Source organism: Eretmochelys imbricata, chromosome 4, assembly GCF_965152235.1.
Source record: "Eretmochelys imbricata isolate rEreImb1 chromosome 4, rEreImb1.hap1, whole genome shotgun sequence".
In the NCBI taxonomy this organism is placed as follows: domain Eukaryota; kingdom Metazoa; phylum Chordata; order Testudines; family Cheloniidae; genus Eretmochelys; species Eretmochelys imbricata.
This window is the reverse complement of record NC_135575.1, coordinates 73246466-73274455: the sequence shown is the minus strand read 5'-3', so window position 1 is coordinate 73274455 and position 27990 is coordinate 73246466. Positions and strand designations below refer to the sequence as shown.

Here is a 27990-nt window from a genome sequence, read left to right as displayed (position 1 = left end):
ATTTCTTGCTAACACTGGACCTCAACCTGCCAGTGCTGAGTTCCCTCAGCATATCCTGAAGGATTAGATTCAGTGGGATAAAATTAGTACTAGCCTCTCTTTTCTAAAGAAATTATTGTTTTTTCTTAAAATAATATTACTGGTCTTTGTTGTTTTATTTTAGGCTTTTCAGAGGCTGGCTCAGCTTATAAAAGAAGCTGCATGAAGAGACAAAGAAAAGCCTTCAGTGAACTAATGGGGTTTTCAGAAAACAAGCATCATTTGAAGAGAGTGTCCATTTTTCTTTACTTATAAAAAATTACTACACATCCTGTGTTTCCACAGTTCTTAGCTCTTACAAGAGTTTATCTCAAACTACTTTTACAGTAATGGTATTTAATTGTGTTAATTCTAAACTCGCTCTTGGATTATACTCTTACAAACACATTAAATGAACTAAACATTTATAAGACCTCAGATGGTTAATAATTTTGCTATTTCTAAAACCTTATTTTTTCAGCACTTAGTAACCCTATGGAGTTTGTACCTGGAGCTCATTACGATGGTGCGGATGTATTTCGTATCAAGGATCTTGTTTCTGGTTATACTTGTGTTTCTCCTGCTGTTATGTAACTGTAAAGAACGGTGTGAGGTTCAGGTTACATTTATTTATTTTGCAGACTTAACTGAAAGCACGAACTGGAGCCTCTAGGTGCCTGTACATCTGTACAAAACACAGGAAAACTATACTGGCTGAAAATTCAGAAAAAGGCTCTGAATCCACTCTTCCCACCTAGACCCCGAGCCCAACCCTCCAGGAGAAGCCAGGGAAAACCGAGAGACTTTAGATCATGCCTGGATGGTTTAAAAAAACACAGTAAATAACAGGCTCTGTCACACTGGCATGGGTGCATTCTAAAGTCAGTGACCATCACTAAAAAGGCCTTGCCACATGTCTGTTTAACCCTTCAGCTAAATAATTTCATTGGGAACAGTGCTTTAGGGAAATCAGGCCACTTGGTAGTCTCAATTTAGAAACCCATTTATGAAAATCTTGACCTAAAATCTGTATTCTGCTGTTGCTATTGAAAGGAAATTACCTCCTGAAATGGGGAGCTGGTTTCATGGTTGTATAACCAGGAAGCCTGTTCAGTTTCTATGGATCAACAGCTGGGGTGACTCTTCTTTGTGCTATTGATAGCCTTGATACACTGTAACACCTGCTGTGCAGAATCCGCTTAATAGAAGCCCCAGAAATTTATATCTACAACATAGAAAAAATGCTCATTCTTCTCACTTTTTTTTTTTTTTTTAACTGAAGTCATCACACATGCTTGTAGATCTTGGTACAATATAAACTAAGGAATCACTTTGTACTTTATTAATTTTATATTCTCTTTTATATATTTGTTTATATGTTTATGTTTACAACAGATGAACAATCCCACTTCAACATAACTGTATTATGAATACAGATCAATATCCTTTTTCATCCCATTACATTTTCTTTACCTACTCATTTGATTGTAAACCTATGTTTAAAAATGCTTTTGGTTATATTAGGAGTTTCAAAGTCAGGGCTCCTTTTTCTGAGAAGAGCTTATTTTTAGGATTACTTTCCTTGGAAGATCATTCGACAATAGAGCAAGGACTGGAGGCATTGGATTCATTGTCAGGAAAGAAACAGTTCCAAGGATAGTCAGCTGTGACATCATATCACTCTTGATAGCAGTTCTCACACTTCAGACAAAACAAAGGAGAACGATTAAAATTATTCAAGTGTATGCTCCCATGCAGCAAGTGGAAGATGAAGAAATGGAACCTTTCTACAAAGAGCTGTAGGAGGTAATGCAGGGATGTATGAGGACAAGCCGGACAAAGGTGATTTTCCTTGATAAATAATTTACAGTAATTTCAAAATAACTATTTGGGTAAAGTCTGAAGCACTTTGATGATGTGAAAGAGAGTGTGAGTATGAGGAACTATGAGATTATTGTATATTTTCTTGTAACCATATTAGGAGTAAATCTCATTGGGTTATTATTATAATTAATTAATTATTGCTTCTTTGTGTTTGGCTGCTGAAGGGATGCCTCTTCTGAAGACCCTACTGATTCTCTGGTCTTTTTTCCTACTCCACATCCCTGTTGGTAAGTTTTATTTCTAAATCATTAAAACTTTGTTTTTAAAATTGTAATTTCTTTCATTTTTGTTACATGTCACATTTTTAAGTGTTGTAGTTACCTAAAATAAGTAGTGCCCAGGTTTGTTTGTTTTTTTTAAATCAAGACTCTCAACAAATTCCCAAGATAGCCCACTTGATAAAATTGACCCTTTGGGGAAAATCTCCATTAGTAATGTTGTCTGGAAGTTGCTTCTCATTTACCCTCCTTAGTAACAATTTTCTAAAAAACAGCATACTGTGTACTGGCTACAGACTTCACTGCGATTTTCCTCAGCTTCTACTGGCAGATCCTCAGCTGGTGAAATTTTCACCGAGGATGTGTTCCTTAGTGTTTTCTTCACTTCTACCTCTATTTCTCCAGTCTATTCCCAATTTGCTATTTAGGTCTGTCTATCTTTCCACAAACTATTTTCCAATTATTTTTACTACCTTCCTGTCTCAGTGACTGAATTTTTCCAGAACAGCTCTTTAGCAGGTTCTTCTTTTCCACAGAGGTATTATAAGGGAGGTGCTTCAGTGTCTTTGTATGGCTTGCAGGAACAAGCCTATAAGGGGAATTCTAGTTTGCACTATGTGTCTTCTACACCAGAAGAAGGTGACAAAAGTATTGCAAAGCCTCCCAGGGATTATCTTGTATAGAAGGCCTCCCCAATAAACTCTATGCCAGCTCCTGCAGGAGCCCCAACAGAACAGCAGAGGTGTGATTGGGACATTCCAAGGCATGCTGAGGGCATGGCCAGCATCGGGGCCCAATTCTGAGGCAGGCGACCCAGGCTTGGGGTGTTGTAAGGTATGCAAAAGTTTAACAAATGGAGGGGAGGCACCGAAGATGCTTCTTGCCTGGGGTGCCATTTGGTCTAGGGCCGGCCATGGCCAGGACATTACTATAACTAGTTATTTTGCAGTGACAATAGCTCATAGGGATCACTGCAGCTGGGGCCCAGGTTAGGGCTGTTCTAATCTGCTCTGTGCCCCCTCTCCCTGATTGGGCGTAGCACTAGCGCATGGACCATAACACTTAGCGATGCGACTGCTATTGCAATGTTCATGGTAGTAGTAACAGGTAGAAAACATGTTTTGATTTATAGAACATATCATGAAATCATTGAATAACAGAGTTGGAAGGGACCTCTGGAGGTCATCTAGTCCAACCCCCTGCCCAGAGCAGGACCAATCCCAACTAAATCATCCCAGCCAGGGCTTTGTCAAGCCTGACCTTAAAAACTTCTAAGGAAGGGGATTCCACCACCTCCCTAGGTAACCCATTCCAGTGTTTCATCACCCTCCTAGTGAAAAAGTTTTTCCTAATATCCAACCTAAACCTCCCCCACTGCAACTTGAGACCATTACTCCTTGTCCTGTCATCTGCTATCCCTGAAAATAGTCTAGATCCATCTCTTTGGATCCACCTTTCAGGTAGTTAAAAGCAGCTATCAAATCCCCCCTCATTCTTCTCTTCCGTAGACTAAACAATCCCCGTTCCCTCAGCCTCTCCTCAGAAGTCATGTGTTCCAGACCCCTAATCATTTTTGTTGCCCTTTGCTGGCACTGAATTAAATGTTCAGATAAGTCCTGAAATGTTTCATAAAAGTAAAAAGTGAAGTGAAAAATAACTATGTTACTTCCTTCTGGGCATAGATAGAAAGCTGTCTTAGGACATCTCATTTCTCTCCAAAATGACCATTCAATAAAATAAAATACAAATATTAGACAATAGGAAAGGCAGGCTGGGGAGCAGAGAGAGGCTCAGGCCTTGGAAGATGGTTCCAATTTTCTTTTGCCATCTAGAACAAAGCAAAAATGAGCTCCTTTTGAAGTTCTGGCGGGAAACTGGTGGTTGTGGTCCTTGCTAAGACAAGGTGGTGAAAGACAAATGCACTTCTCGTCTCTCTTAGGAAGTACAAGCTGCCTTAAATGGTACCATGTCAGAAGTGCCTCCACATTTTCCCAGACATGCACACAAACATTAAACACACTCTAATGGGCCAACTGTAACACAATCACAAACAGTAACCCCAACTTCTGAACAATAGACTCTCACTAGGCATTCTAAATCCAGCAAGGTCCCTTTCTTACCCTGCCCCTAACATTATGGAACCTAAACCTCCTTATCAGGGGGTAGTCGGGTTAGTCTGTATCCACAAAAACAAAAAGGAGTCCGGTGGCACCTTAAAGACTAACAGATTTATTTGGGCATAAGCTTCCGTGGGTAAAAACCCCACTTCCTCAGGTGCCTAAACCTCCTTAGTGGCACTCAAAGAGGCACAAACAGCACGGACACACCCCGCTGCCTCCAGCTGTAGGGAATCAGTCCCAGATATAAGGGGCCAAATCCCCGTTTAGGGGAAACCCAAGATCCAGTCTAAAATCTTCCCCAAACCTCTTTATGAAGTAATAAACCTGCCAAAGAAACATGATGTCTGTAAAAAGCTGGGTCATGAGGCTAAAGGATCCAGTCATTTCTTTGTTTAACATTTGTATGTAGCCCCTGAAGCTCATGACCCCTCTGTAAAAGTATTCTGCCAGGGGATTTTTTCTTTTGTTTTCAAAGCTAGCATAAACAGGTGGAATAACCAAGAAGGCAGAAACTAAACAGTGCATGATTATTCATTGCATTTAGAAAACAAATCAGACACGCGCTGAAGAGTAAAATGCTTTCCTTCTGTTCCCTTTTCCATACCGATTGCCTGATAGACCCAGAGAACTAGGTTGCTGCTTGTATCACCAGCATGGATTACTCCCAATTTCTCTCAGCAGTAAGTGCAGCGAGAAAGGAAAATCTTATAAGACTTACAGGTGAGTACAAAATATTTCCCCTTACCTGACTGGTATCTTCCATGTACTATTGGCTTCTTTTCTGTGATCAACCGGGATAACTCAGCTGAAGATTGGGAGCTACATCCCAAAGATTTGAGGGTAGTGACTAGGATGGTACTTGGGGTATTTTATAGTCTTTGTAGGGTGCTGTTATCAGGCAAGTGAAATTTTCATCTCAAGCTTTAAATCAGTTCTCATTCCACCCAATAGAAGTCAGTGTGACTCAAAGCAGAGAAACTGAAACATTCATTCATTCTATAGTTCTAGGACTATACATTAATCGTAAGAGACATCCACAGGTACCTGTGGAATTGGATTTTTGTGGGTGAAGAGCGCTTTAAATTTGGCAGAATTTGGCTGATTTTGAAGCACCAAACAAACTGAACTAATAGGAAGCAATTTATTTTTTATTGGAAAAGTACTGAAAGGTAATAATGTTAAATTCTTCTTTTACAGTATTCACACAGAAAGTCTCATTACTAAAGTGACACTAACTTAACAAAATTGTTGTGGTGTATTAGATCCTTCATTTTCAATGCTTAAAACCTGGAGAATATCATGAAGCATGTAATCCAAAGAGATGCCTACAGTTTATTTCAAAAAGTTTGTGCTAAACTACCTGGACAGACAGTAGCTTCAACTACAGTAGCTTCTGACAGCAGTTAGTAAATGAAAATGTTCCATTCCCAAGTCAGCCTTTACACAGAGTTGTCCTTTGTAACTTTAAAAGAGTAAGATCATCCGTCTAGAAATTAGTAGAGAAGGGACTAAACCAAACCCCAGACATGAGATGCTTCCAGATTTCAGAGAAGTTCAAACCTACATCCAAATTTAGCAACTCAGTCCATCTCGAATACTTATAGCTAATATCTCATGTATGTCCAAATCATAGCTGACAATTCGTCAAAAACTATGATGGTATTGGCTTTTCTACAACTCTTCACAAAAACATGACATTTTTATTTACTTGCAGCAAGCAAAAACCTTTAGAAGATAAATACTGAGCAAGAGAGAACAAATGAGAAGTATTGTTCTCACAGGAAAACCATGAATCAAGAACATCACATATTTACTTTAACATTTGACTATAATTTATTAAAAACAGTTGAACACCCTGTAAGAGTGCACTCTCTATTTCTTGCAGTGTGCAATCTCCAATGGATGATTTCTTCCTTATGTTCACTACAGGTAGATTGGCAGAGAAGAAACCCTCAGTAATCATGATCTCTGGAGGCATGCCAAATCCTAACTATTTCCCATTTAAAACAGCAAGTTTCACTATTGAAGATGGAACCACTATTGAAATTGGGGAGGCATTGATGAAGAGAGCCCTCCAGTATTCCACCACAGAAGGGTAGTTTTCAAAAGCGACATGACATTTCTTAATCAATTTGGTATCAGGTCGAAGATTAATAAAAAGAGCTGATCTTTTTAATACAATACCCATTTACTTGAAGAGAATGAGTTTAAGTGATTGAATTTTAAACTTCAATGTAAACTGGTTCACTGTTCATTTTTCAAATCATTTTTCAATAATTCATTATTCAATCATTCGTTATCCAGCAGCCTGTTTTTTTATTGTAAGGACTGAGCCAATCAAAATACAGAATTTCTGCTCCATGGGGAATTCTGATATTTCAATGTTTTCATTACAAATTGGGCACAAAAGTCAAAATATTTAACCTTTTCACAGAATGAAACATTCTGAATTTTTTCTGTTTGGATTCAGCCACAGGGCGAGATTGTGATGAATCCTGAAAGATGGAGTCTGGCAAGGAAGCCTGTCCTATTAGGGAGAATAGGGGCATGAAAATACAGCTCCCATCAGGTACCATGGTGACATAGGCAAACAGAAATTAACATTCACCTGACCTGAGACAAAATACTTCATTTCAATTTTACTGACAGATAATTCTTAAGGAAGTTTTCTTTTCCTGTGGAAAATTTCAACAACCCCCTCTTTCAATAGGAAAATGTTTCATTCCAAATTTCATCCTACTTTGGTTTTCATTTCTGAACACTTATCTGAGGTACCCTAACCAGTTCACCAACTGCAAACTGTCATATGAAACAACAGGTTAATTTCAATCCATGACTGTTTGCCTTAGTGAAAACTGAGAACTGATCCTGTAGTCTCTAACTGATACACAGTCTCATTTAAGTCAATGATGGAACTACTTATAAGAGTAAGAACTAATAATGATACTAAGGATGTGCAGGATCAGTCTCTAAAGTCAGCACTTCAGGATTTGATCCATAATCCTTTATATTTAACAACAGCTACACACAGATTTTTCAGAAATCATGTTGCATCATGGCTGCAAAGGGACACTACTGAGTAAATGTTTCTGTAGTTTATGAAGTGTTATGAATACAAATGAAGAATAAAGGAATAAAACTTTTGTTTCAGAATTCCAGAGTTGTTGTCCTGGCTAAAGGATTTACAGATGAGTCTCCACAATCCTCCCACTGCCAAGTACAGTCCTGATCAGGGCCAAATGGAGATATGTATCACCACTGGCAGCCAGGACGGCTTGTCTAAAGTAAGATGGAAAAGAGAATCAGTACTTGCATGGCAATGCTACATAAACGATATAGTTTATTAATTATACCTTCAAAGTTTAGTTCACAGGGAACACAGCCCTTGGTTGATTCCCTTCACTCCATTTCAAGTAATATAACCTTCCCCTAACACTGAAATATTAATAAACACAGATCTGCTACTTGTATGAAGAAGTGTGTTTAATTTATTAGATATTTTGTTCAATGGCACAAAAGCTTTCAACATGTTTTCACTTAAGCAACTAATTTTGAATTGAAAAAAGTGCTAGTTTATTATACATCTTTTATACAAGGGAAAAATTATCCAGCATGGGTGAAATCCTGGCCCTGTTGAAGTCAATTGCAAAATTTCCATTGGCTTCCATGGGGCTAGGATTTCATGCTCAGATTCTGTTTGTACTTGCCTTATTCAAAGCAGTAGCCTGATTAAAATCATAGGATAACTTGTGCGAGTGAAGGTTATATGCATGAATAAGGTAAGCAGGCCTTGGTTTCTATTTATATTCCAATTGACTTATTTTATAATTATATGGTAAAAAAGAGAAAGTAAGCAATTTTTCAGTGATAGTGTGCTGTGACACTTTTGTATTTTTATGTCTGATTTTGAAAACAAGTCATTTTTAAGTGAGGTGAAACTTGGGGGTATGCAGGACAAATCAGACTCCTGAAAGGGGTACAGTAGTCTGGAAAGGTTGAGAGCCGTTGATTTAATCATGTTATACCAATAAAATAAAAACCAGCAGGATCTTATTAAAGGGGAAAAGGCATAATGCCACATTTATTGTGAATACAGAAAGAATCATAGTAAGCAGTTAGTTAGAGCTATAATATTCCATTCAATTTCATATTTATTCACACATTCATTCATATACACACACACACACAGATTCTGCAAGGTTGTCATCATAGTTACCCGCCTTAGAGTTGCTCATGCCAAGCCACTGGCCAGTTGGCCGGGACATGAGGAGGGAGCAGGGCCTTGTCAGATGCTCATCTGATGCTCCTGGAAGTTGGTTTGCAGAATCAGACCCCAAAGTTCTCACTTTTTTTTCCCATTTTTATAGGAATTTCTTCCTATGCCAGTCTATGGGAATTGCTTCATCATGCTGTTGCTGAATCAATCAGCAGATGGCACATTCCTGATGGCTCCGTGCTGCCAGATGTTATCTTGTTCTTTGGTTCTCCCATTCTTGAGGCTGTTGGGTGGATTCCAGTCTGCCCTCCGGGGGTCCTCTGGTTATTTCCACTTGACGCCTTCTTCAGCCGATGGACACTGGATTCTTAGGCTGGCACATCCCTGATCATTCAGTTATTATCCACACCAAGCATCCATTCACATACATCCTCTATCTCTATTTTAATCACAATTGTTAAGAAAGCAAGATGAATACAACAAAAGGGAGGGGAGTCTCTGGGTGCTGTTTCTGTTGTTACAGAGTATTGCTTTAAGTCTCTCTCTGTGTGAGTAGTTGTTTTACAAAGAATTGCTTTGAGAACAGTCTCTGTCTTAGAATGTACTAACACAATTAGCAGCTTGCAAGTTTCACACATAGAGGGAGAGAAACAGTACCAAAAACCAAGAGACCTCTTAATTAGTAATACCCTGGAATTTAAACTATGGGGCATCAAACTCATTTGTGATTTTAACACAGAACTTCTTTAATATGATCCAACAATCAATACAAATAATCCAACCAGAGTATATAGCAATGTGTATAATATTTAGGAGGAAAGGTCAGACTGTTGTAAAAGAAATTATTCTTATTGGGCAGGTGTTTGATATGCTTGTCAATCCTGGAGATAATGTCCTTTTAGAAGACCCCAGCTACTCCGGGACTCTGTCAGCAGTGAGTATTGGTTATGTCTGCAAAGCAGTGCAAAGTTCGTCCTAAAGTCAAGATCAAGAGGGAAAGTTTGCAGTATGTGATTTCTCTCACTGATTTAAGTATGCATCACATGTGGGACACATCTATGGCTATCTGGAGAGCTATACATTGCACCAGAGACAGATCTGTTTATTTCAGTAGTCTTGGGTACATTTTGAATAGTATCTCTCTCAGCCTCCACCTGTGCACATACAAAACAAGGCAATATGCAATATGTGCGTTCACTTGGCTTTCATGCCCAATGGATTTTGAACGTGTAATTTTAACACATGTAAACAGGTTTTTGACTATTGAAAGCAGGGTGGATTGATTTATATCACCCAATGGAAAGCCTCCGTTTAAATAACTGACTTTAATCAACTTTGAAATTCAGTTATTTCCTAAAGAAAGGTTAATTCTCAGGGGTTGATATAACCATTAAAACATGTTGATTTACAACTAAGTAGATCCTTTACACTGGATTTGGTACATATTTTTGTACATGGTAAGTACACACGTTTACTTAAGCAATTATATAGCTTTATATTTTCAGATTCTTAACTCTACATTTTAAGTATGTTAGAAAACGGTGACTTATATGCTTATTTACCAGATAATTAACTTCTGCTCATGATTTATGTCAAGCTGCATTAGGATAGTAACTGGGATTTAATTAAAACACACAAAACAGCCTATAACATTTAGGTTTATTAAACAAAACCACCTTTACATTCTGGGTACATAAACTTCTCAAAACATGTTTCACATTTACAGATAAATTATAACAAGTTCAAGCCTCAACATATTTTGTATTAAATTCAGATTTCATTTTAAACATGTTTATTTTAAAAGAGAAAAACAATTTTAAAAACAGCAACATCAAAAATTCCAATTTAAATAACAAAGTTTTCCCAAAAAAATCATTTTATCTACCCTGACTGAAAGTGTGGACACAGGTGTTTCCAGCTATCAAGTGTGGACACATACATATGTGCACCTGCAAAAGCATGATGAATGCACAAGTGAAGCTTGGCCTTTGGAAAATGACTTTGCTATCTCTGGTGTTCTTGTATATGACTATCTGAGCCTTGAAAAGTTTTCCATGAAATGTAGGGATGCATCAGGCTGCACTGAGGCAAAGAATGCCACCACACTGCAAGGCACTCTTCATTATATGATAGCTAGGGATCCTAGTGCCTTGAATGCCTAGTGCATAACAAAACACTGTGACGAGTGTATTGAGGAGTTCGGTAATCCTTCTAGAGAGCCCTGGAAACAGCTACCCAGCTAATGCTCCTACATAAAATATACATTTATTTGACATCTCAACAGAACCAGCAACTTTTTACCCAAGTAAGATATCCCATGCAAAAAAACCTAACCAAATGCAAAAATCAGGTTCCTACTGTAACTTACTTGCATTACATGCGTGTGTTGTCATATTATCTATATGTACATGTATGTATATACACAAGTAATGCAAATAACTTATAGTAGGAACCTCACTTTTGGAATTTTTCAGACTTATGCATGTCAATTCTTTACCTTAATTGTTGCATTCAGTTAGTTTGTTGCATGGGATATCTGTGTAATATCTTTTTTATGCGGAAAGAGTTGGTTCTATTAAGCAATCAAATACATTGTTTTTACATATGTAGCTGAGTGTGGGACCATTAATTGGGACTACAAATAAAATATGGACTATGTGATGAGAAAGATTTGGGGACATAAACTTGAGATTTCCACATTACTTATGAGTAACCACATCAGTAGTTTTGTAATGTGCATTTAAGATTGTTTGAGTCAGTCAATCTAAGTTCCACAATTTTCCATTTCAGATCAAATTTAAAGTAAAGAATTTTTAATTATTTTGATGAAGCATGCACAGAAGTTCTATGGCCTCACTGACTATTTCTGAACTGCTGATTGGGCTACCAGATTGTGTGTCATGTCTGTCTTCTTTCTATTAATAGCTGAAACCACTGGGCTGTAACATTATCAAAGTCCCTGCCGACAAGCACGGTATTATTCCAGAAGCTCTGAAAGAAATTCTTTCCAGGTGGAGACCAGAAGATGCAAAAAAGCAGAACAACAATCTCCCCAAGTTCCTCTACACTGTTCCAAATGGTAGTAATCCAGCTGGAACCTCACTGACTGCTGACTGCAAGAAGAAGATATACCAGGTATTCAGTAGGAACCTGACATCATCAGGGTTTTCATAAAGAGAGAACATTTTCTTTGCTATTAACCAATTTATAATACAGAACTAGAATGTTTTCCCCATGATAACATGTTGAAATTATAGAAGACCCCAACTGCAAATATATCTATTTCTGTTCCTTGTCATCCTACATGGCCTACACCTGGTGACATAGATAACGATAGCCCCAGCGAGCCACTCAGTCGTTTACCCTGTTGTCAGCGATCACACCACTGTCGTCTTCTGTATATTAAAATATCACATAATAATTGCAGAAAATAATTGACAGTTTCAAGACCTGTTCCTCTTTTTTTTTAATTTGGCCTCTCTTTAGCTTGCAAGATGTTATAATTTCCTTATAATAGAAGATGATCCATATTATTTTCTTCAGTTTGAAAAGGTAAATATTCACTTGTGCTTATTTGTATTCCTGTCACACACGCTGTCACTTTGACAAGGAGAAATACATTTTCAGCTGTCCAAGTTTAAATAAAAATGTTTAGGTGACTACTGTACCCAACAATCAAACATCTTGCATTTTACATATGTTTTGGCAGACAGAGAATCTGAGGTTTCAACTGGACTCCTATCATGCTTTCCTACACAGAAAGAGTTGCAGATTAGTTGTTCAGTAGTTAAAGACATTTATTAAAATATGCACTGTCAAAGGTTAGAGGCCCAAAATATGACTCACCTTAAACTTTCATTAGCATGACAGGAAAGTTGGGGCAAATGCATGGATACACATTTGAAATAGTCTAACACCCAAGTGCTTGCTAATGTTAGAATGTGAAACCCACTTGTCCTTATATGGGTGCAAAAAACCAACACTGCACACATGTAGGCGTTAGAACTGCTTAAGTGTGTACATGGGTGGTTTGCACCTGTACAGAATGGGTGTAAATGTGTGTGTGTACATACAGATGGATACAGTGCTATCTCATGGTGCCATACCAAGTCTATGGTTAAGAAAGGTTCAGACCATAGCACTCACTCCAGAGGAGCACACCCTACAGTGGGAGCAAGCCCACACTTTAACAAGGTACAAAATGCACCACTCCACCCACCACTGGACCCAGCCACAACTGTTGGCTAAAGTAATGTGGAGGAGAATGGTTAACATAGATTCATCCCAGGTGCTGCTCTTATCCCGCTGCTCCCTAGCCCTTTGGGGAGACTTTATGCCGCCGCTTGCACTAGCTTAATACAGTGCCCGCCCTTATCACTTTGTACCGGCCCCTGCACAGGGATGGGCACAAGGAAAAAGAAGTTGCTTGCTGTGCTCGTTGCCTCAAAGCCAGTCACAACATAGTCCAGAGTATTTTGTTTTGTTGTTGACAAGAGTGAGTCATATTCTAGTATCCCAAATCATTACCTCCCAATAAAATAAGGGCTATAATAAGCTACTTTTTTATATTTAAAGACTAAGGCACCAACATTTCTGTCAATGGATGTTGATGGTCGAGTGATCAGATGTGACACTTTTTCTAAAATTATCTCTGCTGGGTAAGTCCAATTTCAAAATGCTGTGTGATATGTGCCGTTCTACCAAAACATTATCGTTCCCTCTACATAGCTCTGATTAAAAAGAGTCTCACGGCTTTTACTTTTATTGCTGCAAAAATATTTTGAAACTAGAATGTCACATGCTGTAAAACAAACTTTGGCTATACCATAAACCTCAGCTGAGGATGAGCAACTCATTAGAGTGCCCTTATGTACAAAGAATTGCTGTGTGGGCCCTACTGCCCCCCTGGTTTTTTTTCTTTGCAGTGCCAAACCCTGTGAAGCACTCTTTAGGGTGTTGTGTCTTCTCCATTTTCCTAAACATCAAAGCTGCTTTTGACACTTTTTCCCCTCTCTAAATTCCTTAGGATATTAGGAGCTGTCCTTTCTTGGCTGAGTTTTGAATGGCCAGCACCAAGTACCCTGTCATTGCTTTAACACCGCAAATAAGTCTGTTGTTTTGGGAATCCTCTGCTCTCAATCAGCTGCTTTTTATCATTTAACCCTGTGCGCTCCCATGAGGCATTGTCCCTCAGCCTGTCAACAGAGCCTTAAATTCTATCCCTATGTATGTGCTAATTTCTTTTGTTATTTATTTTATTTTATTTTGTGTTGTGCTCTTTATAAATATATCAAACCGAGGCAGAGCTGCTTTACACGATGCATAATAGAACTGAACAATTGGATTTGATCAAGATTCACTGATCACAAATTTAGTGATCTATCAATCAGATACTAACAAAGGGATAATGCTGAACCCATGTAACATTAGTGGACTGTACATCTTTGTATTAATGCTTTTTTCTCCCCTAGGTTGAGATTAGGGTTTTTAACAGGCCCCAAACCTCTTATTGACAGAGTGATTCTGCATATGCAGACTTCAACGATGCACACCAGCACTTTCTCGCAGGCAAGTGCCATTGCACAGTTACACAATTATTTGACCGAACTGTTTTTAAAAACTAAGTGCTTGATCCTGCTCTGCATACAGCACAGCAGGAGAAATAGCAGAAAAGCACCCATATGTATGCAGGTGAGTCTACACCACATGCTTCTCAGGGATGCATTCATCAATGATGTGTGCATCCTGCTGTGCTTGGAGTCAGGAGTTATATTGCCCAGCGGTATGTAGGCACATGAAGAGGTGAGTGCCACACTAAGCGCTTTCCAACAGAGGATCTTTTTACAGAGAGTAATGCATTCAGCCTCTGCAACATTAGTATTACTAGCTGTATTCTAAAGATTGTAAATTAAGGCACAGAAAAGCTTTAGTAACTTGACCAAGGTCGCATAAGACATGTGGTATAGGTGAGATTCGAACCCAGACCACCTCACCTTTAGCCCTCTGCTTTAGACACAGGACCTGCTCACCATGCGACTGGTGTTAGACACCATGGACTAAATTCTGCACTCCATTACGCCCGTACAATGGATGTCACTGAGAGCAGAATTTAACACGGTCATGTCATTCCGGGAGTAGTAGTGGAAAAGAGGACAATTTTGAAAAGTGAATGGCTATAAGCCCAGTACACCTGTGGAACTCTCACTTACAGGGACTCTCACTGAAGTCAATGGGCTTTGCAGAACTGGCTCTATGGCATTTAGGTTATGACATTAACTTGGATGTTTTCCTCTCTCTCTCATATAGATCCTAATATCAGAACTTCTTCACAAATGGGGGCAGAAGGGTTTGCTGGAGCATGCAGACAGGTACTATAGTACTCTAGTTTGTGATTGTTTTTATTTCATACCTGGGTTCTATTCCCAGCTCTACTGCTGCTCGGGGAAGTCACTTAAACATTCTGTGCCTGAGTTTCCTCATCTATAAATGGGGATATTATTCCTACTCTTGAAAAGTTGCCTGAGATCCATGTATAAAAAAAATGTTACATAAGTGCTATGTATTATTATTGCTATTAATAAAGTCTATATTAAACCTCCCGCCAACCACATTAAATCTCCATTTATGATCAAGTCATGAATTCACAAAAAGAAGGAAATTCTGAGCTGTATTTGTTGAAGGCAACCATCCACTAACCCTTTGTACCATTTTCTGATATATTGAACCTTTCATGAGACTTGCTAGAAAAAAAATTTTTTTTCTAGCTAAAAATAATCCTATGTTATATAGGTCTGTTCCAGGGCCCACTAAAGTCAATGGAAAAAACCACATTGTCTTCAGTGCACATTGGATAAGGCCCTAGATTGGACACAGAGGCTGTTCCTTACCCCAAAGTTATGGTGCTAAATTTTTTCCATTTTAGAAAATCCACTATTCAGAATGTCTCTATTTTTCTCATTACCTGCTCACTGCTCCATTGTTCACCAGTATTTCTCCACTGGGTTTTTACTATCTGTTCCTTGTTTTCATGGTCTTTCCTAAGTATAATGGGTAACAAATAATATCCGAGTCCAACTTTCAAACCCATGATGGTTGAGAGGGTTCAGAGTCAGGCTTTACAAGTCCTTCTTCCTGAGTTGTCTTTGTTAGGTTATTTTATTTACTTACTTACATACAAAATTGAAATGCATGTAGAAAACCATATTGATAAGGACAGTGATCCAGAGTAGCACTGATTTCCAATGAAACTGTTGCTGAGTTACATACAAGGTAGTATTTAATAATTGTATGACTGACTCATGTCCCCACCGTTCTTTAAAATAACTTATTTATTTGCTTCCAGGGTAATGGAATTCTACAGGACCCAGAGAGATGCAATGCTTGCAGCAGCAGACAAATGGTTAAAAGGTCAGTGAATGCAACACACACTCATGAACACCAATTTAGTTGTGTTAATGTACACGCAGATAGCCATGGAACACCACAGATTGATAGATGGTAGGGCAGAAACTCAAAGACCAGGATAATGTTTAACTTAGAGCTTGTGAACATGCCGAAGTTTCACCATTTTAACTAAAGGTGCAATGTTGCATTTATTTAGTTAAGCCAAGCAACTTTGCGTGTGCACACTTTACATTGGTTTGAAATCTGGTTTACATCAGATAAGTTACCTCCCACTAAACAACAGTGGGGATGACAGGAAGCAGTTGGTTTATAAAAAAGAAAATATAGAGCAGAGTAAAGGTGCACATATTGATTAGTATTACCTAGCCTCTAGGTTCTGCTATTCATTGACTCACCTTTCAGTTCCGATTCCAACTCCTATTTATCAGCTGCACTACTTAAAGGCCATAATGTAGACTCTTATGGAAAAGCTCAGGAACTTGGCAAGGTTGCTTTAATGACGTTTCTGAGGAATGCTTCACTCAACATGGCGGGGAACAGAGAAGAAACTGGGTACAGACTCCAAGTTCAGGGGGATGGCCACTCCACAAAGATACAGCAAGACTGTCTTGGCTGTCTGAGATAGAGCAGCCTTCTCCCTATTCACCACCCCTGCCTCTGGCCAGTTTTCCCCTTTAACTGCCCCCAACTCCAGAACAAATCTTGTAGATGCACCTCATTGCCATTGAACAGGCCCAGAGGAGCTCGTTAGTCTCCTCTTTGTCAGTGTGAGGACATGCCCCTTCAAAGGAGTGAGTAAGGTGAATCACTCAGGTGTAAATAGCTCCAGAGAGGTACTACCCCCTGTGGAAGTTTGCATGTACTGGTTCAAACTGGTTCCAGAAACAATAGACAAAGAAAGTTTTTTTGACATAAAATAGCTGGGTTTAAACTGACTGAGGACCATCTTTCTGATCCTGCAAACAATTTCCACAGGAAAGGTTGGGGCACAATATATAGTCCCAGCTCTGGACTGAATCCTGGCACCTTTACTCCACTCTGAAGAAATCAGTGGGCCAGAAACCATCTGGATCTCCCAACCAAGGCATATCCCCAATGGAAAGGGAATTCCCTGGTGATTGATGGCCAGTGAAATGGCATGTGCACCTTGGGAAAAAAGGGGCAGGTTGGGGATGTGGCTAGGAGGCTTCTGGCTATTCTGGAGTGTCAGACAGTTCCTTGGGGACCACTGCAGCCAGCATGTAAGTAAAAGGAGCCCCTCAGGCTTATAACAGAAGCAGGTCCAGCCGCAGGGAAAATGGCACCCTGGGCAAACTTGTATTTTGGCATCCCTGGCCCCCGCTGTCTCCCTGGCCTCCCATCACCCCTGGCCCCTTCTGCCTCCCCATACTCCCCACTCATCCCCCGTGGCCCCCACTGACTCCCCAGGCTCCCCACTCCCCTCACCGCTGCCACTTCCCCGCATTGCCCTGAGCTCCTTTCCATGGTCTCACACCCCAGGCCCACCCTGTTCCTTGCCTCTTGACCACAGTGCCCCGCTTACCATGGCGCCCTGGGCGGTCGCCATGTCACCCACCTATAAGGCCAGCCTTAAATAGAAGCCTTAACTATAGGGGTCACTACCACTTCCACCTATAATAAAAAGGACCACTTGGCAAAATAGTTTTTCCTGTACCTGCTATGTGAAGTAAAACAATTTTCAGATCTTATACTTCATAGTGGCTTTTATATTCACTCTTTCTCAGTTTAGTCTCAAAGTGGAAGGGGAAATTTTTCTGAAACTGTGAAAATTCATGGGATAGGAGAACCATTCCCCATAATGCTCTGGTACTAGCAGCTCCATTACCCTGGATTTCCAGACATTTCCGCTTATGCTGTAAGATCAGAGCAAATTCTAGACTTCATTCTGGGAAAATAACCAGAAAGGCTACATAAGGTAAAAGTTAGGTAATGTTTATGGTCTAGTAATCTCAATATCATTACGTTGTCATGCCTGTTTGTTTATTACCTGAGCTCCAGCAAGAGTTTAAAAAGGAAGCTAAACTGTAACTGAGAAGAGCTAAAATTAAAACGGAATAAAAACTAGTCTGTTGTAGACATTGACCATATAATCAAGAAGAATGGTGGAAAGAGGTGAATATGGTAACTGCCTGGGTTGTTGTTTTTGAATAACATAATCAGCAATTAATTCCACAAACGCACAGCATGGAAAAGATTATATTTTAAATTCTGGAAAAGTCAAATTAGCATAAAAACAATTGTTAAATGTACATACAACGCACCATCACAGTAGTATCTGGGTGTACTTTATATAGTTTAGACCAGCAAAGAACCATTTCCCCAATGGGAGCATAAACTCAGTGCCCCTCATAGCTATCAAGCCATGAAACAGGAGGATACCAGCATCCTGCCTGCCGGCATTTGGCATGTGTGACTTACATGGTTGTAGAAGCATCTGAACCAAGGTGCTGCTGGAAACTAGTGTCCTTGGGCTGAAGTACTGCAATGTAGATTTTCAGGCTGGGGGCTTGTGCACATATGACTTACGGCTGTGGTTGCTCACTCGCTATACAAAGCACAGTGGATTTGACTGATCACTGTACTGTCACAATTGCACCACTCAGTGGATCCAGCATCCCATGCAGAAGGCTGATGAGGTTAGCCTCCCACAACTAAACCCACATGTTCCTACTCACCTGTATATATCTGAATCTTCTGTTATGTCAGGTGTATTGTGTATGTTTCCTTCCCTTCGACGCATGATTTTCTAGTCAGTGACTTATTGTACAGTACAGGATTTAAACCCGTAATAACCACTCCTGATCAAGCTACAGACATTGTCATTCACTTTCCTTTGGGTAAATAAGCTCCCTGGGACACATCTCAAGTACCCAGCCACCTATCTGTAACATCAATTTTCAGAGCTACAGTAAAAGGAAACTAGTTAACAAGATGTTTGATTGTCTCCAATAATCCGTATGTTTAGGATTGCATTCACAACATTAAATTAATTCTCATCTATTTTCTTGAGAGACAGGTGAAAACTGTATTATTACACAGGGTGCAGGGAGGGTTGTTTTGTGTTTTACTGTCTGTGTTTGGAAGTAAGCTGCCACACAAAATGGCCGGGCAACCTAGGTCTACCTGAAGATGTTGTTTAGGTTCTTTAACAATGCAGAGAAGCAGGTAATGAACAAGAACGCAGGAACTGCCAAGCAGTAAATCTTTCAGGGGATAATTATATTATTATCCAAGTGGCCGAGGAGGATGTCCTAGTAGGGAGTCTACTCGAGACCACCTAACCAGGCATAAAAGGTGAATAGGGTGGTGATGGGGGATTTCAACTACCCAGGCGTGTTGAGGAAACAATACAGCAGGGCACAGATTATCCAACACATTCTTGGAACGCATTGGAGACAACTTTTCATTACAAAAGGTGGAGAAAGTGACTGGGGTAAAGCTGCTCTAGATTTGATTCTGACAAATAAGGAGGAACTGGTTGAGAATTTGAAGGTGGACGACAGCTTGGGTGAAAGTGATCATGAAATGACGGAGTTTATGATTCTAAGGAACGGTCAGAAGGAAAAACAGCAGAATAAACACAACGGACTTCAAAAAAGGCAGACATTAGCCAACTCAGAGAATTAGTAGGTAAGACTGTATTGGAAGCCAGTTTAAGGGGGAAAAAAAGCGCCAGGACAGATAACCTCGGGAGGCTGTGGAATCTCTGTCACTGAAGGTTTTTAAAAACAGGTTAGACAAATACCTGAAAGGGATGGTCCACATAATACGTAATCCTGCCTCAGTGCAGGGGTCTGGACGAGCTGACTTATCGAGGTCTGTTCCAGTCCTACATTTCTATGATTCTATGTATGCTGGTAACAGGAAGACCTTACCTAACATAAGATGATATCAGAAACGGAATGTTCTTTGCCTCATTGTTAATGAGTTTACAGCCTACCATTAAATTAACTACACTGAGGAAAGCAAACGTCAACAAACGAAGCTGGGGAGACCTATTGTCAAAAGGTGGGAGGTTACATACAAACACACGCTCTGTGAGGACTGTTTCTTCTGGAGGGGCATGTAATGCTAGAGACAGCACTTTCAGTGTGAGAGACTATGCAAACTACTACTATGCTGTAAGTCCAGATAACTTTGGCACTAATGGTTACAAAACACAGCAATCGGCTGACACACTGCATTGTATTCGTCTGTCATATGTTTGTGTTTAACGAACCTTTGCTTTATTTTATGGTTTTCTATTACTGTTAAGTTGCCAATAGATCTTACTTTAGTTAAGGTAAACTGAACTGAGTATCTGACTTATCTGGAGCATTTACTGATTAGAAAAATATAGCTTTGACCCCAAGGAAAGGCATGGAACAAATAACTGCTTGGATACCTGTGTAAAGGGCCAAGAAGGTCGAGGTCTTCATGCAAATCAGTGCCACAAAAAAGCTGATGGGGTAAACTCTATATAATACTATGGGTGAAATCCTGTCCCTATTGATATCAATGGCAATATTCCCATTTTGGTGTTTTCATTACAGATGCAAGATGTACTTTTATTCAATGTCCATATTTTATTTACAGGTTTGGCAGAGTGGTACGTCCCTACTGCTGGAATATTTTTATGGATTAAGATTAAGGGAATTTCTGATACATACCAGATGATCATGGAAAATGCTTTGGAGAGAGGGGTAGGGAAAGACCTAATGATAGGAAACAGCTTTAAAATAATGTAAACTTTATTTGGAACGGAACCATGTCTGTTATTCTGACTATTTATTACTGAATTAGTTGTGACTCGGGTGATGTTTTCTTAACAGGTCATTAAAGAATAAAATTTTAGTAGCTGAAGTGATGGGATCACATTATAACAAATGGGAGCTGGATTTGACCTGTTGTTCATAATACTAACATTTTACTTTTCTTTGGAAAGTTGTTTCTAATTCAATAAAATGGCACTACATGATGTGAGAACAGAGACTGGCCACAAAGAATAGTCACACTTCAAACTAAAATATGCACAGAAAAATGCATTAGGCCCTAGTCCTGCAGCGAGCACTACCCACACCCATGTGATTCCCAATTACTTCAGTGCAGCTCTGCACAAGCATTGGGGTCTAAATGCCTTGTTCTCAGGGTAGAATTGGGATTTTAATCTTTAGCCATATTACAATTGTTACATTAAAATTCCACATATAAGATGTACAGTATGTTATATATGCCATCATGATGAAAGTAACAGCAATGCAGCACCTAGAAACACTGTGGCCATTTCCACGTACTTTACTTGCATAATTTTCATAGTGATCTGAACACCAGAGATTAAATCCTGTCCCCATTGAAGTCAATGGGAATCTTGCTATTCAACTTCAAAGAAGCCAGGATTTCACTTTAAATGTATGTGTATAGAGAGTATAAATACCAAGTTACAAGAAACGGATAATCATTTGACTTATTGATAATTAGAAAACAAAACAGAACACACTGATAAATGCTTTTTCCCTTTTTAAACATCAGATAATTTGAAATGGGTTGCAGAAATTCTGCAGAGAAAACTCACAAAAAAATTGTAAAATGTGAAAAAGTGCTCTGAAGTCCAGAAAGCTTAGCTGCAACTACTCTTCGCTATCTCACTAGCTTATAGTTTTGTACAGGAGCCCATCATTCCTGTAATCAAGCTGTTGTCTTAATTTTCTTCCGATGCAAAACTGTACACTGTCCTACTCATGATCAATATAGATCACTTTACAATCACAAGGATGAAACTTACAGGCTTTTTAAAGGCCAGTATCCATTCTGCTCTGCTATTATATTGTCACATAGCCCTAGGGTGACCAGACAGCAAGTGTGAAAAATCGGGATGGGATGGGGGGCTAATAGGAGCCCATATTAAAAAAAAAAAACCCAAATATCGGGACTGTCCCTATAAAATCGGAACATCTGGTCACTCTACATAGCCCTCCATTTTATGCAGACCCCTACTATCCCCACTTCCTCCCCCTAACAGACCACAAATGCCACCTCCTTAAAACACCGACCAAATTCACCAGTTTTGTAAATGGTGCTATACTGTTGTAAATGATCTCATGTCAGAAGCTAGTCAAAAATGGGTGATATTTCTAATTTCAAATTCTGTAGGGGCCAAGTTGAACTTCTGGCACATTGAAGTCAATGAGTTATAGCTGGTTACACCTAAGCTAAATTTGACCACAGGAACTTTGGGAATGTTGTGGACATAGCTGAATTTCGTGGCTGATCTGATTTTTCTCACACGTTGCTGTATTTCCCACCCCCAACCCCCTGCTTTCTTGATCCTAGACATGTATGTTATTCAGTTTGCTGCACACTTGCTGAATACCCAATTACTACAAATCCAAGTTTAGCACAGCTTGACGTTCACCACTTACATCCGTTTTCTGACTAACTCGCACCTGACACGTAATTTACACCTTGTTTATTACCCCAGGGGAGCTATATTCGTTCAGTGCAGGCTGAATATGGCCCTTAGATTCTACTACACACTGAAGCAAAGAATTCCCCAGTTTGATACTAGTTGTGGGTCTTTTCTGCCTATTAGCTATGTCTAAAATGGGATAAACTTGGTATAACTATAAACAGTTTATGATATGGGATAGTGTAATGATCCTATTTTACATGCCATCCTCTCGAACTTCCTTACATTCAAAACATTGAAGTCAGTAATATCTTTCTTAGGTGTCTTTGGTTCCTGGACAATCATTTAGCTTTGATAGCTCAGCTCCTACTCCCTATTTCAGAGCTTCCTATTCTTTTGCTTCTCCAGACCAGATGGATCAGGTGAGTGTGATTGGTGGTGTTGTGCATCACAGGGGCGACCTACATGACTAGATTCTTTTATTCATGTGAATTTGTTGTTTGCATGCAGACTACTATTGGACTTGAAGACCCTTTTTCTTGCATTTCTACCAAAGTAAAACTAGCATTTATTTTATGGAAAGTCATTAGCTCAAGTTTCATTTTAAAAGTTTGATTATTTACTAGACCCACTGGGACCAAGATTCTAATTTAAGTGTAAGTTGTCCTCTTGATGTGTGTGCATAAAATTCCCATTCATGTATCCACCACAGATCCATACACACACAGTTGTAGGTGAGTATAAATCAGTCTTCTTCCTAACTGCTGCAAAAAATTGATTTTCTTTTTCCTCTGTTAAGATGGTTATTTGTTTTCTGATACTGAGTCTGTCTCATCTAAGCTTTGAAATTTACAATGCATTCTGGTGGATGTACAGATGAGTAGCAAGTTCAATACTCTTGTCCCCCTTTTCCTGCCCACTGTGAACCACTGCCTAACATTATAATATCCAGTGTTGTTTACCCCATAATCACATTTAAAATTCTCTCCAAATTATGCAACATAATCAACTCTGTTTATTTTGAATGGTGGAATAAATCATGCAAAATTGAAGAGAGATGATGGGAAGAAAGGCAGGCAACAAGGATACCTTAAAGTACAAAGTAATTTACTGAACGGTTAACAGCCAGTAGATGAGCGAGTATGTATGTCATTGCTTGATGATTAGTTAGAATCCTGTCTAAATACTAATATGTCCCCCATTATTGTCATGCCAAAGCATTTCACAATCTATAACATATTTTTCCTCACAATACCTTGTTAGGTGGACATTATCTCCATTTTAAAGTAGGGAGCTGAAGCACAGAGAGACTAAGCGACTTGCCCAAGGTCACACAGGATGTTTGTGATGCAGCAGGAAAATGAACCCAATTCTCCCAAATCCCAGACTAGCACCTGAATCCTTCCTTCTATCTGTCTCCAACAGTGACCAGTTTCGATGATTCAAAAGACAATGCAAGAGCCCCTATGATGGAAAATTACAAAATAGTCAGCCCACAGGGGAAGTTTGTTCCCAGCTACGATCATTTAGAGGTTGGCTCATGCCCTGACATGGGAGAGTTAATATCCCATCTATGTCTTTTGTTATCGACTATAACTATGATGGTTCTTATTAACCAAAGAAATGTCCAATCCTTTTTTTAAAGCCTCTTAAGTTTGTGATCACTAATGCCTAGTGGCTGTGAGTTCCATGGGTTATTTATGCATTGTGTATTATAAAGCACTCTCTGGGTACCTTGCTGTAATAGATACAAAATGTGATTTAGAAAAGCAGCATAGAGAGAATCTGCACCATGTTTTCACAGCTTTAGAAGACTGAGCAAGATTAGTGGCTGCTAATTCAATTTTAGGGTAAAGAAAGCAAAATCAACCCTCAACTTTTTTTACATACTTCAGTACTTCCACGTGTATTTCTCAAGAAGGGAATCTTATTTTGCTTTCTAACACATTTATTGTGCTACCCAAGACACAAGAATTGCAAATATGATCTCCCTGACAACTAGACTAGTTTGAGACTGACCCAGTCTGCCAGAGTAGTGGCATATTCCTCTCTCTCTCTCTCTCTCTCTCTCTCTCTCTCTCTCTTCACTGGTTGGTCCTTTGTTTACTGCAGAACAATGTCACCATATTATCACTAAGCAGATGCTTGACACACTACGAAAACATATTTTCTGATACTGACAATTGCCTTAATGCTTAAACTCTGAAGTATAAGACAGCAACCATGAGGCAAAAGTACCAGCTCATCAAGCCATTGCAAACTGGTCAAATCCAGTTATGCCTTGAAGGTCAAATTCTCAAATCAGTGTGCACTGGTGAGGAAAAGGTGTTGTGGGGTGTGTGTGTGTGTGTATATATACACATACATACATACTTTGTGAAATATTGCTGAAATGCCTTGCAGACATAGTGTTCTGAACAAAAAAGTACATGGAAAAGCTGTAGACTAGAGTGATTATTAACAGTTTGATATCAGTGGTCACTGTGTTAGTTACTGCTATCAGTATTATGTCAATTCAAACTTTTTCTCTTTTTATTTTTTCATTGCAGGCTTTCCAGAAGCTGGCTGAGCTTATAAAAGAAACTGTCTGAAAGGATCAGAACAAACTGGCATTTTTAGAAACCTATGTTCATTGACATTTAGAAATTGTGTGTCTAATTTCACTGACAAGTCTAAAGGAGTGATTTTATTCCTACTTTCTGTAATTGCACATAACTTTTAATTTTATTCTTACTGGGCAAATTTGCCATGATGCCATCAAGTACCATGATACCTGACAATAATTAGCACAGAGACATATAGTAGAACATTACATTTTCAAAGCACTGTACAAATATTAACCATTTAATTTTGATTTCTGTGAATTGGGGAAGTAACTGTTATCCCCATATTACTGAGGCATGAAAATGAGGCACAGAGTTTAACAGACTTGCTCAAGAACACACATAGGTCAGTATTCAAGTTAGAAATCAAGAGCTCCTGACAGCCACATCCATCCCCAGGATCTGACCACTAGACCATCGCTTCCTTTCTTCCCAGACACTGTACGTACAAAGAGACGGGTATAGGCACCTCCTCTAGCCACTCAGGAAAGCCCCCATACAATCTCTGTGTAGCAGCTAAGCACTGTGGTGCTGAGGGTCTCATGCTAGATCTCCAAACCTCAGGAGAACTTTACCCTATGTGAACAGTGTAGGGTCTCTGACTAGGCTAGTCCCTAAGTAGTTTAAAATTAAATCCAGAAGTGATAAGTCTATGAAGTGAGAAGTCATAGCCATATTTCAGTACACCACAATGTGTTTTGCTTCAACTGATTTCAATAGAGCTATGCTGGTTTACATCAGCTGAGGATCTAACTCACTATTTCTTGTCCTGATGAGACAGAAGCAGCTCTGAACAGAAACACCTTGGCAGGAGTGGGAAGCCCCTCAGGCAATGGAAGGCATTCTCAGAAGAGAAGGAAATTATTAGCCTGCTTGAAAGCTTAGCTTCAGCAAGCAAATAAACCAGTGGCTCTTTTTTAACTGGAAACAAATTTTAAGAATCTTGTGTGATTGATGTTTTCTTTGTAAAAAGTGAAATGCACCAACCTGTTCCAATGTGACCTCTTAAAATTACAGCACACAATAGAAACTCAATCACAGCCAAGAGCACTTCCTTCTATAAACCACAACTCCAAAACAGACAATACTAATGTATCTAAGGATTTTATATTTATATGTTGCTAATGTAGTATCCATCCACATACATCCTCCGTAATCTTTTCTTTGCGTATCTGAGTGTAAAGTAGAAATGTAGGGCATCATGCATAAGTGCATTGTGGTCACTTTGTACTGGCTAAGCCAACATAAAACAGCCTTTATTCTCCCCATCTTGAGAGAATACCCACTGGCACAGTCTCTCTTTACTATAGGAAGGCCTGACACTTCCCACTATAGGACCCTGTTTTCAGTTGCTTGTAACGTTGCCAAACTTTAACTGTTTAGCCTGAAATTTTCCATGCCAGGTGCCTGCACAGACAATTTTAGTTCTGGCATTGCCTACCTCTGAATGCTTGACTTTGCAACCTTAATGATGTGTTTTAATGTAGGTTGGTTTGTTTTGGGGGGCTTAGGCAGAGGAGTTGTATGTTTTAGTATAATATATAAATATATACATACACAAGAGAGGGAGTGCAAACTGTCTTTTGGCTAGTCTTAAGAAGTGCCTAGTCTTTGTAAGAATAAATCAACTGTAAAGTAATCATTTAAATTCTATTTTTTTAATTTTAGAATGTTTTTTGATTGACCTCTTGATTGGTATCAAGCTTAAATGGCATTTAATATGGATCTGTATTGAAGGTTCCATACTGGCACCAAGAACACCTGTCCAAAATAGAATAATATAGAATAGAATTAGAGAAGCTGCCGCTTTCTGATAAGACTAGTTTACTGTTATATGATCTCTTAGACCCTGGTGATTTCCTATGTTAAATTCATTTATTAAAACATGTACATATTGTCATATCATTTTATAATGTATTCATCTTTAAATTGTATTCTACTTGATGAAATCCATATTAAACGTATACAGAGAGACATTGTGAACTGTTGAGTGTTTTTCCACCTGTCTCAGAAGATAATAAATCAGACTTCTTAAGTGATGATTAAATTATCCTACAGAGTCCAGACTTCAGAAATGAAACAAAAGAATGCATTTTACATCTAATAGTAATATGCGTTACTATCAACTTCCCCTTTCTTCCATTTGTTTTATATATTTATTAATTTATTATTCTTAATTATTATTATTTTTTATTATTATTTTATAGCTGCATTTACTTCCCCTCTAAGCCCAGGTAATTTTCTTAACCATTGTGGCCTTCTTTTTTGATTATGGGATTGTGGCTTTCTGCTCATCTAGTAAAATATTATTAAACAATTCCCAATTGCCATTCACATTTGTCTGTTTTAATGCTCTCTCACTACTAATTTGGCTCATAATTGTTTTCAGCTTTGTGAAATTGACCCTTTTAAAACACTAAGTATATATTTTAATGGTTTCAACTTTTTTCTGTTTGCACACCCAGATATGTTCAATAAACCTGTCTTCAGTGCAAGAAGTTCCCAGTTATGCTGACATAACTCTATGTGCCTGATTTTGATACAATACAGTCTCTTTGTGCCACTCCCACTACCAGATATAGGGGGACAGTGGGCATAGTCTATGTCCTCTGGCTATTCCCAACTGCTAGAACAGCCCCTTCACTGCACAAAGCAATCTAATTAATGCCTGAGGCCAAATCATCCCCTGATAAGTCTCCACATTGGGGTCTAACTCTATGCAGCCTCAGGGGGTCAGATCTCCTCTTTCCATGACCAAACCTGCACTCTGTGCACTCTGTAAGTGGACAAGCATGAGGTTCCCCTAGCACAGATTTCTCATGTTGTCCTGTCAAGAAGGCTGCCCCCTTCCCTCCCCTCCCTCTCCCACCCCACCCCCACCACTAAAAGAGTCGTGGGACTCAGGTGCAGCTTGAAGTATCAATGAGAAACAAAGGCCATTTACATGGAGCTCTGTATCTCCACACTAGCTATCTGTCCCCAGCTATGTGCACATGTGCTCCCTGGAAGCGAGGATATAACAGAGGTAGGCCATACAAAAAATCGCCTCTGCTGGGCCAGAAGGAGAGAGGACAATGTGCAGCCTTTCAGCACTGTCTTGATCCCTTTTCCAGCCTGCTGC

General features: G+C 39.2%; 1 protein-coding gene across 6 annotated transcripts; it reads left to right on the top strand.

The window, feature by feature from the left end:
- Positions 1–200: 200 nt before the first annotated feature.
- On the top strand, positions 201–26845 carry LOC144264107 (kynurenine/alpha-aminoadipate aminotransferase, mitochondrial-like). 6 transcript variants are annotated; one of them, XM_077815468.1, is made up of 15 exons: positions 201–1824; positions 2067–2129; positions 4859–4960; positions 6170–6335; positions 7392–7524; positions 9316–9390; positions 11382–11591; positions 11943–12008; positions 13032–13114; positions 13928–14024; positions 14763–14824; positions 15799–15863; positions 20457–20563; positions 22587–22688; positions 24816–26845. In XM_077815468.1, exons 3-15 carry the CDS (start codon positions 4894–4896, stop codon positions 24855–24857), a joined length of 1275 nt encoding a protein of 424 aa, XP_077671594.1. In that variant the 5' UTR covers positions 201–1824; positions 2067–2129; positions 4859–4893; the 3' UTR covers positions 24858–26845. The 6 variants fall into 6 exon arrangements, 5 of the variants coding, with proteins under 5 accessions (XP_077671594.1, XP_077671593.1, XP_077671592.1 ...); XM_077815467.1 differs by having other exon boundaries at positions 201–1860; XM_077815466.1 differs by having other exon boundaries at positions 201–1947.
- Positions 26846–27990: the final 1145 nt, after the last annotated feature.

Excerpts from the sequence above, each read along its gene's own strand:
- LOC144264107 (XM_077815468.1), top strand. The coding sequence starts at position 4,894 with ATGGATTACTCCCAATTTCTCTCAGCAGTAAGTGCAGCGAGAAAGGAA. Across the intron at positions 9,391-11,381 it reads ACTCCGGGACTCTGTCAGCA|CTGAAACCACTGGGCTGTAA; the intron begins GTGAGTATTGGT and ends TTCTATTAATAG. Across the intron at positions 11,592-11,942 it reads GCAAGAAGAAGATATACCAG|CTTGCAAGATGTTATAATTT; the intron begins GTATTCAGTAGG and ends GCCTCTCTTTAG.